This window comes from Penicillium canariense (assembly GCF_028826845.1).
Source record: "Penicillium canariense strain IBT 26290 chromosome Unknown utg000001l_segment0_segment0, whole genome shotgun sequence".
NCBI classification, from domain to species: domain Eukaryota; kingdom Fungi; phylum Ascomycota; class Eurotiomycetes; order Eurotiales; family Aspergillaceae; genus Penicillium; species Penicillium canariense.
Window position 1 is genome coordinate 4457417 of NW_026622728.1, and position 12999 is coordinate 4470415.

At 55.9% G+C, this 12999-nt stretch overlaps 4 protein-coding genes across 4 annotated transcripts; 2 read left to right on the top strand and 2 right to left on the bottom strand.

Moving 5' to 3' along the window:
- Positions 1-996: 996 nt before the first annotated feature.
- On the top strand, positions 997-2648 carry N7482_001516 (uncharacterized protein; the record flags this gene model as incomplete). The annotated part of the gene is made up of 4 exons (XM_056683641.1): positions 997-1926; positions 1992-2117; positions 2170-2295; positions 2316-2648. The coding sequence occupies 4 exons, from the start codon at positions 997-999 to the stop codon at positions 2646-2648; spliced, it is 1515 nt and encodes a 504-aa protein (XP_056547247.1).
- Positions 2649-3900: 1252 nt separating this feature from the next.
- N7482_001517 (cystathionine gamma-synthase) lies at positions 3901-5214 on the bottom strand (the record flags this gene model as incomplete). The annotated part of the gene is made up of 2 exons (XM_056683642.1): positions 3901-4950; positions 5062-5214. The coding sequence occupies 2 exons, from the start codon at positions 5212-5214 to the stop codon at positions 3901-3903; spliced, it is 1203 nt and encodes a 400-aa protein (XP_056547248.1).
- Positions 5215-5456: 242 nt separating this feature from the next.
- On the bottom strand, positions 5457-9299 carry N7482_001518 (uncharacterized protein; the record flags this gene model as incomplete). Its single annotated transcript, XM_056683643.1, has 6 exons — positions 5457-5530; positions 5617-5963; positions 6015-6066; positions 6125-6322; positions 6379-6969; positions 7028-9299. The coding sequence occupies 6 exons, from the start codon at positions 9297-9299 to the stop codon at positions 5457-5459; spliced, it is 3534 nt and encodes a 1177-aa protein (XP_056547249.1).
- A 3104-nt stretch (positions 9300-12403) lies between these two features.
- Positions 12404-12715, top strand: N7482_001519 (uncharacterized protein; the record flags this gene model as incomplete). The annotated part of the gene is made up of 1 exon (XM_056683644.1): positions 12404-12715. One exon carries the CDS (start codon positions 12404-12406, stop codon positions 12713-12715), a length of 312 nt encoding a protein of 103 aa, XP_056547250.1.
- Between the last annotated feature and the right edge of the window lie 284 nt (positions 12716-12999).

Sequence of the window (12999 nt, forward strand, 5' to 3'; positions counted from 1 at the left end):
TCATTCTTACAAGCATCGGTTACCAGTCATTGACCTTCAGTTGCTAGTGTCTATAAATCTGTCCGCAGTATATCGCAGTAATTAATCCAATGGCAACACGCTTTGATCCTCAACGTGATCGTAGTGTAGTGCTCCAAATGGCAAGAAGGTGGGAGTCACGAGGACAAGGTGACAGAGTGATGCATACAGCCAAATGAGATCAGTTTGGTGGCGTCTTCGTAAGCCTCTTGATCTAGAATTCCCCAAACCCCCACCACAACTGCCCCCAAGGCCTGACGTATAATTTCGGCTAAACATTTCCATGGCTCGCAGTCGGGAGAGACAGGGGAGGTGCATTTTTAATTGGCCGAACACGTTTCTCGGGACTCCAATCAACGCTCCAATCGCCGAGCGAGGGCGGGTCTCCGGGGCAGAAAGCACGGGACTCACGGGGTGTTCCCGGCAGGTGACCTCAAAAAACCCCCACGGGAAACCCGCCCTGTTCTCCGTCCCGAGCACTGGGAGGAAAAGGGAGGATCCCGACCATTTTACACAGGTGCAGTCTGTGCTGCGCTTTCAAACGTGTCTATCCTTTCAGGGCTTGCTGAGAATACCCATAGCAGACACCTCGTGGACCGAAATTCCGGGATTCTTGCGTTCCCCTGTTGGCGCATTCCTAAAGTCAAAACAGTCAAAGCCGACTGCCCACGCACGGTGCCGGGCCGACCAGCCAGTCAGAAGGCGCGACGCGGTGCTCACGGGCATTCTCCGCTGGTCGGAGAACCTCGCAACCGAGGAAACCTGCCGTGGTGCGTCCCGACGCCAACGATCCCCACCGCAACCCCCCGCAACTTACGAGAATGTTAGCGTGGGGGTTACTGGGGTTTGTACGCAACCGGATTAGTGGGGCTGGGGAAATGCAAAGAGAAAAGGAAAAAATCTGCCCCCCTGTTGGAGCTACTTTTCTTCTCGGTGTGAGAATCCGGCCTGGTTGCAGAGAGAATCTAGACAGAAACAATGGCGGACGATATCTCACGAAACAACGACCGCATCGAGGTCGAGGTCGAGAAGGAACGCATCGAAAACCTCGAGCATGTGGCCGAGCAGCAGAATGTCCTCCCTCATATCGACCCGGCTCGGCGAGCCGTCGTCGAGAAGAGCCTCAAACGCAAGCTGGACGCCCGGTGCAGTCTGTTCGTGCTCATCTATATCATGAACTATCTCGACCGCAACAACATCTCGGCGGCCCGTCTGAAGGGTTTGCAGGCTGACCTCAACCTCACCGACACCCAGTACTCGACCTGCTTGAGTATTCTTTACGTCGGGTACATCTTGATGCAGGTCCCTTCCAACATGTTCATCAACCGCATCCAGCGGCCTTCGATCTACATTGCCATCGCGATGACTCTGTGGGGTCTGGTCTCGACCTGCTCCGGACTCGCAGGAAACTTCTCCCAGATGGCGGCTATCCGTTTCCTGCTGGGCTTCGTCGAGGCTGCCTTCCTTCCCGGTGCCCTCCTTATTCTCTCCAAGTGGTACACCCGCAAGGAGCTGACCACCCGGAATGCCATTTTGTTCTGTGGAAACCTCATCTCAAATGCCTTTTCGTCGCTCGTCGCTGCTGGTGTTCTGTCTAACATGCAGGGCGTGCTGGGCCATCCCGCATGGCGCTGGCTGTTCTGGATCGAGGGTGCCATCACCATGGCCATTGCCGTCTCCTCTGCCTTCATCCTGCCGGACCTGCCCACCAATTCACGCGGCTTCACTGAAGAGGAGCTTCTCGTGGCGCAGCTGCGACTTCTGGAGGATGTCGGCGAGGCTGATACCGATTCCGAGGAGCAAAGCCCCTTTGCCGGTCTTATCATGTCCCTCAAGGACTTCAAGATCTACATAATGATGTTGTCCTTCACTGCCTACGTCGTGGGATTGTCCTTCAACGCCTTCTTCGTAAGTCTTGACACTCGACCCAGAGAATTACTGATCACCTTGGTACTAACCACCGCCACTCATAGCCTACCCTCACCGGTACTCTCGGCTTTTCCTACGTCCCCACGCTGCTGATGAGTGCTCCCCCATGGGTCTTCTCCTGCATCTTTTCCGTCATCAACGCCTGGCACGCGGACAGAACCCAAGAAAAGGTGAGTTCTATCTCTGTAATACTACACCCACAAATCCACTAACAGTCTTCAGATCTGGCACATCTACGGGCCCATTTTTATGGGTCTCGTCGGCTTCATCATCAGCATGTCGACCCTGAACGTCGCCGCCCGCTACCTCGCCCTCTTCCTGCAGGCAGGCTCCTACGCAGGCTTCATCGTCTTCTACTCGTGGATCAGTTCGTCTTTCCCGCGACCCCCGCCAAGCGTGCCGTCGCACTGGCCCTCGTCAATGCCTTCAGTCAACTCGGTAACGTCGCCGGCTCGTACGTGTGGAACCTCTCCGAGAACGGGTACCGCAAGAGCTATGGAATCGTCACAGCCATGTATGGCGTCACGATTGTCGGCTTCTGGGCGTTCCGCATGATTCTTGTTCGCCTTAACAAGCGGCTTGAAGAGAAGGAGGCGGAGTGGGATGCAGGTCATGCTGATGCGCAGACTGGTGATGTTGTCTTCATGGAGAGTGCAGATGAGTCGCTGCGCATGCGTAAGGGATTCAGATATCTGGTCTAGAGCGCTGGATTGCTTGGATCGGGTTATACTTGCCCTCACGCTCGCGGCGTGGATATACTAGAATGAGTAGGTCCCGTCGACCTTGATACTAGGCCTTGGTGCACAGGTGTGCGTTGGGCAAGCTTCTTTGGATATATTATATGCGAAATAACGCGAGATGAATCAGATTTTCCCCCCTACTCTACAGTTCAAAAGGGGTTCAATATTCAATTTACTCATCTCATCGTAATCTCTGTTTGTACCTCACTAGCCTGCTCACCAATAGACTCGCAAATTGAGCAGGACCGCCAGTGTCCAACAGACCAGCCGAAGAAGTACACTACCCATCTAATTGGTGTTGATGATCGACAATCCAAATTGCCATTAACACTGTTAGGCCGAGGTGTCGCCATTCCAGTCACGCTCTACCCATCTATCATGCAGAGGGCCTTGGACCTTCACAAAGCCAAATCAGTGTAGCAGTTAATATTTTCCAATGCCGTTCCGGCATGAAGTTGGGTTGGACTCGTTGAGACTCGACTAGAACCTTCCAAACATAACAACACTGACGGTTAAAGAAACGAAATCCTCACCCGTAAGAATTGACACGATCTCGCTATTAGACCTGCAGACCAGCTTGCCGAGCTAGCAACAAAGGCCAGATACCGAGCTTCGTGACTTTCCTACTCAACCTTCTGTAGATTAGATCTAACACGTAGGTAGTAAGGATGCCTGCAATGGAGATATCCCGGAAACCATGATGATTTATAGCCCGCTCGGTTTCTGTAGCCTTGGAATATAATAGCCGGAATATAGTGGCCTGTCCTCTGCAAGCACCTAGACGAACTTAGACGAATGCAAAGTTGGCATACAAGGAAAACGGCCAACGCCAGGAACTCGTCATGAGCTATCATGCAGGATTATGATTCCCAGGAGACTGGGCGCAGACGACGAAGACGGTGTGCAGGGACGTCCATGAACGAATCAGAAATCTAACGATCTGGCACGATCATCGATTGGTTCAGTCATTCTTGCTTGTGGTTTTGAATGGCGGCTCTGGTAAGGAGCAGGTCGCAATGGGTCGAGTCATCAGCACTTTGCATCACCTCCAGAAGCTGATTGACGAATGTCTAGTACGGCTGCTTTCTGTGATTTCATGTCGGCCGTCGCTTCTGATGGGTTGCGGGCCAACACATTGAAGGAGATCTACTAGGGTCTCACTTAGAAATACCAAAAATACTTTCATCTATGCTCGATCCTAATACATACACAATTATCGAATTTCACGCCAGAGCTTCCCCAACTCCCTAAAAGCCCTCACCAAATCCGCCTTCAGATCCTCCCAATTCTCCAAGCCCACACTGATCCTCAACAACCGCCGATCCACCGTCGTATCCGACATGGTCCGCCACTCGATCAGCGTCTCGACCCCGCCCAGGCTCGTGGCATGCTGGAAGTAATGCAGTTTACTCGGCAGCTGGCGCGCAAGCCGCTCGTCGCGCATCGTAATCGAAAAGACCGGCCCGAAGCCATTGGGCATCTGCTTGCTCAGCCAATCGCCCTGCGTCTCCTGCACAGAGGCATGGAAAACCTCGGCCAGGACAGCCTGCACGGCAGCCTCGGCAGAGTCCGGCGCGGGGCTAGGCGCGTGCAGCGCGGCATGCAGCCACGACACTAGGCGGGTGGTATTCTCGCTCTGGCGCTGGACGCGGACTTCAAGGGTACGCAAGCTACGCACGCCCAGCCACGACTCCATGTTCCCCATCACAGCGCCGAGGAAGATGCGGTCCTTGAGGAGCTGCGCGTGCCAGTCTGCGCGCTGCGTGGCGAGCACGCCGCACAGTACGTCGGAGTGGCCGCCGAAGTACTTCGAGCCGGAGTGCATGACCAAGTCTGCGCCGAAGAGAAACGGATCTTGCAGGCCGGGCGGGCCGAAGGTGCTATCGACGATGAGGTATGCGCCGCGCGAGTGGGCTTTCTCTGCGTACGCGGCGATGTCAAAGGCTGTGCCTTTGGGATTCACGGGCGTCTCGAGGAGGATGACGTCGCCTTCTTGTAGCTGGTCGGGGGCGCAGTCTAGGTCGAGCTTTTGCAGGCCAGTGAGGCGGGTGAAGAGGGCGATGACACCATGGCAGCCGTGGTAACCCTCGCCAACGGAGATGCGGCGTGGGTTAAGGAGGGTAAGTGCGGCGTGGAGGGCGGACAGTCCTGATGAGTAGGAGATTGTGTTTCCGTTGAGGAGAGCTGTGAGGATGGTTTCGAAGCGGGTGGGGTTGGGCGCGGAGAGGCGCGAGTAGATGTGCGAGGTGTGGTCGGCGTCGGACTACAGCATACGACAGGCACGATAGACACCATTAGATAACGGACATTGTCACTGAGACGGAGATAGCTAGGCAGGTAGGTAAAGGGGGATGGAACACGGGGCGATGCATACGCTGCTCACGTCTGCCGCAGGGACGAGTGCTTCGGGATCGTTGGAGTAGCGGAAGGTAGTGGACAGGTGCAACGGCGGGGCGACGTCGGATACGACATTGAGCAGGTCGTCCGCGTGCAGGGAGCGGGTAGAGGTGCCAACGCTATGCGACATGGTGAAGCTATGTAATATTTGGAATGGTATGCACAGAAAATAAGGGCGGGTGTGTCGGCGAAGGTATGATACAACCAAGCGAAGAGACTTGAGGGGGTGGAAAGGAAAGAGGGGTGGTCACGTAATTGGGTCACGTGGTGTGGGGAAATGCCATCTGCTGGACAACGCGGCTGTGACAGCGTGGGGGTGGAGGACGAGGAAGGATGAAAGGGCGGGGGATTGTGAGAAAAAGAGGTAAGACGCTATCGGCGCAGAGACCCCATGCGTGATGGCTCTCGCACAGATCCGGGCAGTGCGACCTTGAAATTGGTGCGGTCTGTAAATTCAACTGTTAGTAGATGAGACAAAAGATGAGACGAACAGCGCAAGGCTCATCTCCAGCAGCCACTGCCAGGCACTCACCAAGCTCCTTATCGAACGTAATAGTAATATCGTCATGTTCGATTGGATAATCGGGCATATCGAGACACACAAAGTCGGACCCGGGATCGTCGTCCTTCTTCGGAAGCGCAAATTTAGCATCCACAATACGAATGCCAAACTTGCCCGACCGCCCGAAGGACTCGATATGGTCGGTGCCTTTGAGTACGAAGTTCATGCAGGTGCCATGCTGGAAATCAGCAAAGAAAGCGATCAATTGGATGATCTTCTCTTGCTGCACAATTTGAATGCGAGCCAGGCTGGCTTCCCATTTCTTGTAAATAGGGACGACCATACGCCGGCGAGAGATGGTGAAGGAAGAGGCGATTCTAGTCAATTTAGCGCTGTGGATCATGTCTGAAGGGGTGAGATGACCATACCCATCGAAAATAACTTTGAATCCAGTTACCGCTTCTTCGAAGGCATGGAGATCTACACGGCATCAGCAACCTGGCTATCCCATCCCCAGTCACGGTGAATATCAACATACCCTGCATGGAACCAAACTCTAACCGGCGGACCATAGGTTTAGCAGTGACCTTTTGCAGGAAATCTGACACTTGCTCCGGCATTTCGGAGGGGATGAGGTTATCCGCCAGGGAAACCGTCAGATCCTGCTGGGCGGGGCGGAACACGCTCATGCCAGTGATCCGATTTACATCCAGCCCTAGCTTAAGCTCACCAGGTCCTGCGAGACAAGTTGTGAGCGGGCAAAGATTTCCACCAAAAGAAGAAATGCCTTACCTAAATTGATACGGTCTGTAACAGACCCCCACTCCGTGGCGATAAATGCTCTCAGATGCTCCGACAGAATAGTCGGGCCGTACCCATGCTCCACAAAGGCATGTTCCTGGTCAATCACGGCAGCATTGCCGGCTGGGAATCGGAGGTGGGTGGTCGGGGCCCGACCACTGGCTTGATTCCCCGGCTCCTCAATAGCATAAGACCGAAGGGACATTTCACGCGTCTTGGTTTCGCCGTCACGAGGAACCATACTCAACAGCACGGAATGGATTTTGGTCCGCTCTTCCACTTCGTGGAAAGTCATGAGCATAGAGCGGGTGCGTCCATCTTCGGTAACCTTCAAAAGTAGAGCGGGAGCGCCGTCTTCACCGCGCAGCAGTCCAAACACCACCGGTGAGCCAGAACCCAGCACGTGCGTAACGTTGCTGAGCGTCTTGACCTTGGGACTAGTCAACACGGCAAGTCTGAATCCGCGATGCGCGTTTCGCGAGCCAGTTCCCTCCGTCACCGTCACCGACCGTTCAAACAAACGAATCCGACAACGCTCCATAGGATCTGAGGGAACGCCTTCGGCGTCCCAGGGTCCATATACTGGAAGATTTTCAATGTGTTTTCAAACACGACGGTTTCCCCGCTTCCGGCGACAGACTCGCCTCCGACTTCTGCGTATACTTGACAATGTTCCAGAGCGTCTTAAAGTCATCCTCTTTGAACATGACGTCCAGCTCGAATCCACGCGGGAGCTTGACGCGCATCGAATGGGACCGGACTTGCCAGTCCACGTCGTCCCAGGTGGGGCCCTGCTTGCGGTCGCACTGGATCATGACATTGACGAGCTGGCTCTGGCTCGTGATCGCGGCATGGACATACCAATCCGAGCGCTCTCGAATAATCGTCAACGCGCAGGGCATGGCATACTGCTGGCCCTCGTCGTCGCGGGAACTCACACACGCTTGCACAAACATGGTGCCATAACTGAAGTACCGATTCGTGTCTCCCAGGGGCATCATGGACATCATACTCGGCGTCTTGCCCGGCGCGTCCGCTAGCATGGACCGCGACGCGTTACCGGACAGAACAGCGGACACATCGGGGGCGAAAAAGGGGTACCGTAGCCACATACTGGTGTCCAGCTGACTGGGGGAGTGGTCGTCGGCGAGAATGAGAGAGAGGATGTTGTTGCGTTTGATGGACATGGAAAGTGAACGAAGGTGGTTGAGGACGGTCTGGTGGAAACTGAGCAGATCCACCATCTCTGTATCACCGGTAGTGCTGGCCACGGCCAAGAGGGCATCAATGCCCATCGCACCATATCGAGAGAGCTCGTAATGCTCCGGTACGATGTTTTCATTGATCCACAAGGCCTTGCCCAGGTCAATAACCGCCTGTTTGGCGTAGCTCGCGGGTGCTGTTGCGCGCGCGCGCGCATAAGTCTCCAGGCGCGTTTTGCCTCGTAAGAACCACCACGCCGCAGCGCGGATCCATTCTGCCAGAGAAGTCTCGACCAGGGGCTTGACATTCTCAGCAGCCATGCGCAGGAGGCTGTCATATCTGGCAATATAATCCTTAAACTCGGTAAAGGAGTTGTCGCCAACCTGATGGGCCGCGGATCGCAAAGAGAACTTGGGCGGTTGGGGGCTTCGGGACGGTTCTCGGCTGGATCCGCTGGATGGAGAAGCAAGCTGGCTCACGGATGGTGGTTGAGGACTGCGCGGGAGCTCCCGAGTCGATGGAGATGCTAGCTTGTTCATCGGAGGAGCTAGTGGCTGCGGCTCGTGCGTAGGAACCTTGGGAGCTCCGGACGAAGCCTTTGCCGGGCTTCCTGGCGTGAGATTGGGAGGTATGCGGGGATCGACTGGACTGAGAGTGGGCGGACCGCGGTGTACAGCCGGGTTGGGAGGGTTGCGAATGGATTGAACCATCGACTTGACAGAGGGGGCCATGGCCGCCATGGGCGGCGTCTCGTAGATCGACTCGTACATTGACTCATTGGGACTCCTGGGGCTGTGCGATGGCGGTGGCTCCGGGCTCGAGATATCAGTGTCGTTGTCATCCGCCGGGGATGTGACATCGTCGTCGTAGCGATGATGCAAAGCACGGCCTTCCTCAGCCTGCATCTGGTCCCGCACGCGCTCCGCAAACGAATGCGAGTCTGGCGATCCTCGAAAAGATAGACGCGATCCGGGCTTTTCCATGTGCAGGGTGCTGAGGAGGGCCTCATCCTGCGGGTGGTGCATGAGTGGCGGCTTCCCGCTCGAGCTGGGACTTGTCCCGCCCCGCCGGTCGTGCAGGGGCCCTGGCCGGCGGGATTGCACATCACCATCGCCCAGCGAGGTGTTGACCGTCAGCGCGGGCAGATGCGAACGCGACGGGTTCGGCGAGCGCGACGGAGCTCTTTGGGGCTGCGCCCCCTGCCTATCGCGCGACTGTTTGCGCGACAAGGAGATCTCCATAGTGGGGGTCTCCGTCTCATCGCCTCCTTCTCCGATTACTTCGGGGGCGCGATCGGAGAAGCCCACGCGAAGTCCCTTGCCCTTGCGCGGTTTATAGGGGATCGTCGGTGTCTGGGGCAATTCACGGGGCTCTGGCGGCGCATTGCTGGCGAAGTTGAAGGCGGAATAATTCTCGTTCAATGGGGGCGGGATTGAGGGTGTAGGGATATGGGCGACATCTTGAACGGACGGGACCTGATGGGTGGAAACGGTGGGCGGGCCGTCTCTGGAGTCGGCCTTGGTCCAGGCAAAGTTGTCTTGAGTAGGACGGTTGAAGGCGAGGAAGTCCTGGATCTGCATCTGCTGGTCGGGGGTGGAACGATCCTTCCTGTCCTTGGAGAATAGTTTGCCCCTCCAGTGAGGCTTCTTTTCCTTAACGGGCTTCGGCTGCTCCGCAGCCAGAAACGAAAACGGGTCATCGGCAGGCATGTCGATGAGGGCAGATATCAGGACGCAGAAGCAGAGAGACTGCTGTCAACATCGCACGCCCGGGTGCGTTCAATTCCACAAGCAGATAAGGAAACCAGTCCTCATCGAAAGGCGCGGTTTGCGTGGTGGGCGGTCGTCCCCCTCTCCAAATCAACGGACGAGTGCAGTCGACCCGCGGCCGGGCGCGTGTAGACTATCGACTGACCGGTTTGCTGAATTTGGTTCTCTTTCTGGTTGGGGGCCAGCTCCACCTGCGCAGAGGAGAGTGGCAGGTGGTTGAGGGAGGACGGTTGCGCGGCGCAATAGCGGGGAAGGGGGAGGGCGCTTCGGCGGTGGCAGGTGGGATCCTGCAGGGTGCAGGGAGTATACACACACACAGTCCCTCGAATGAAGCGCCGGTTGGATTGGATCGATTGGAGGCCCGAGAAGAGAAAAGAAAGAAAAGACAATGTAAAAAGAAAAGAAGAAAGAGAGCGCCTAAGGAAGGAGGGGCGTGGTTAGGTAGCGCCCGTGCCCGAGACGAACCAACGAAATAAGCTAGGACAGCTGGGCGAGTAGTTAGCTTGGGTGGAAGTGCGATTACGCCTAGTGGAGTCACCACGATCGTCAAGAAAGAAAGCGCGCTATCTAAGGAGAGGAGAAAGGGGGGGGGGGTGGAGGGTTTAGGGGAAGGGAGTGAACTTTACGGAGTACTTGGGATGTCACTGACCGGCTTAGGCTTGGTAGGGGTTGACAATGGAGCTGGGCCAGCAGCGGTGCGACGTGAGACCTGGGGTTGGAAGATGGTGGACCAGATGGATCAAGGAGAAGAGGAATGCCTTTCCGGCCGGCAGTCGTGAATTAAGGAATTAAGGAATTAAGGAATTATGGAATCATGGAATTATGGGATTATGGGATTCTGGGATTCTGGGAGTCTGGTATGGAGTAGCCCGTTAGTATTCGAGATTAGTAGGGGGCAGCCAGTGAACCGCTGGGATACTCCGCAGGTACCAACTAGCCCGCAGTGGAGCTGTGAGGGCGCGGGTCAATCGAGGGTACTGCCTCAATCCTGCGTGACCACTGAGAGAACCAGCGCTTGGTGGAGTGACAGTACGCAGTACGCAGTATAAGACTCCGTACTGCGTACTGCGTACCGCCCCTCCCGATGCTCTGGAGGACCTCCAAGTCTCTGCTCAGCAGGAACATCCTCTCCCGGTATACCGTCGATCGACCACAGAGGATCCACGCCGTCAGCTACGAAAACGAAATGACCGCGATGCTCGAGCCGGACTTACATAGACACTGTGTCGCGACACTGACATCCCCCAATTTCCCTCGGCCATACCATTTCCCAAAGCAGCCCCACCGCCGCCCACTGCGTGCCATGGACGACCAATGACCATGAGCACCCGCGATGGGTCTCATCATGAAACTCAACTAGCCCGATTATAGCAGTGCAAGAGGGCCTGTGGCGGGTCCCGCTGACGAGTGTCGGGGGGCATTGAGCATCCCGAGATCACGGCCCTCGCAGGCCACTCTGACCACCTTGACCTTGACCACCTTGACCACCGTGGCGGGATCGAGCGGTCTTGCTGTTGCGGTCGATCGTCCCTGATTGACTCCGTGGGGGATTTACACGTGTAGTACGGGCACTACGGCGTATTCTGATTTGAATATGATGATCGCCACGATCCCTCGATCAAATAAAGTGTGCATAGCAGGAGGTGTAGATCATCCAGGGTCGCGCCGCAACCTGCCCTCTCCTGCCACCATCAATGCCTCCCTATGCCGTTCATTTCGCCTGTCCGGTCATCAAACCCTAAACAGCCACCGCCCGGCTTGGCCCTCTCTCCTTGTGGCAGTTGATCAAATGTCCACCCTGCACTCTGCACTATGCACTCTGTACTCCATACTTCCATCTATACTCTGCCCAGCTCAGCCGGCTTCCCCTTTCGGTCCTCCCGAGGCGCCCCTGTCCATGCCCATGCAGGGGATTGAACGAACACACCTCTCGGCGCCCGTCAGCAGCCCGGCGAGGTACGCCGTACATACTTGGGTCGTTGCGAGGATGCTCGGATTGGAATGCATGCAAATCCCTGGGCCCACCCACTCTGATTCGCCGCTGTCAGATAGAGCCACCGACCATGCCGTTGGATCTCACTGGATGGGCACATTAGGTCTGCGACACCGCTACATTGACGAATACCGACCGATCTCCTACCGGTCTTGACTCCGAGGCGATGATCTAGAATTCCCAATTCCCAATTCCCAATTCCTAATTCCCATTCCCACTTCTCAATTCTCGATTCTCAATTCTCGATTATTGGTATTCCGCTGCGCCGAGGTACCGCGTTCCAGACGAGGAAGTGGACCTCAATTGATCCGGACCCTCGCCGACCGGCTGGAGTGTCACCGCCACGCAAGGAAAAAAGGCGTTCTTGTTCTTCCCGGCGAATGATCGCCAGCTTAGGCCACCCCGCAGCCCATGCTTGATGTCTACCCACCGAACATGGCTGTGTAGGGCTGGCTCGATGAGTTCGGTTGAACGAGACTAACGAGAAGAGGATCCCCGGTCTGAAACCTCCATTGGCCTGTTTCTGCGCGGTGGATAGGGTTCTATAAATAAGTTATCGTCCCTGAGATGTTTCAGCCCACCCATACTTGACATGCGACACAGCCGGGGTTCGCATGATGGCTGGTTCCGCCTTCCCACGTACTCCATACATGGTCTCAGGCGATATCCCGCTGACACCAATCCGGTCATGTCCGCTATCTCACCAGACCTTATCGCGCATAGTTCCCCAACCTCCGCTACTCGGCGTGCTCGAAGGCCACACTAGAGATAGTCATTTCCCTCTACTCAACTAATTCACCAATCGATATCATCCTCTGAACCCTAATTCGTCGGCCCGGGGCGCTTCACCCCTGCTCATCAGCGACTCTAGCGTACAATACACGACATATATCACATAATGTGTATAGTTATTTACTGTATATTTACTGTAACATCGAGACACAATACCGCCTGACTTGGAGACTCCAGTCTACCGACCAGCTCGACGGGCCTATCTATACCGTACAGTAGCCCCCACAATCACCGAACATAACGCCTCCCATGCCAACTGATGGAAGCCATGCCCTGCCCAACCATAGCCGCCGAAGCCCACCGCATCCTCACAACCCACGTCCAAGTAAACCCCTCGACCTCCCCCATCAATCGCAGCTCGCCTAGCCACAGTTACATTCACCCCGGACGACGTGACACTCTCCGAGTCATCAGCAGCCCTGGGGCGCGGCTGGGCAAGATGTACCCGTCGTCTGCGTTGATCGCCAAATTCGATGGAACAGGGCATTTGGGACGCAGAGGCGACGGAGCGAGTGCTCTGTCTGGATCTGGGGAAGATCCGGGAGCCGGATCGGCGTCTTACGTCGCATAGGTAGGTTGTTGTCAGCGCGATATCTATCTCGTTCTTGCTTCTTTCCCCTGGGGGGCGAGGGAAAGTGGTGTATCACTTTGACCATGCTTCACCTTGATGTGTGGAGTGGAGAAGATACTAGTTCGTAGCAAGGACTCTGGCGAGTAAGTTCGTACTCTGGGTAGGCTTCAACATGGCAATATGGCAATACTGTGAAGTTGGGCTTCATACCAACACCCACGAGGCACAGATAAGACACGGTGGTGAATACAGCGTGCCGACGCAGCCCTTGCCTCATACCAACG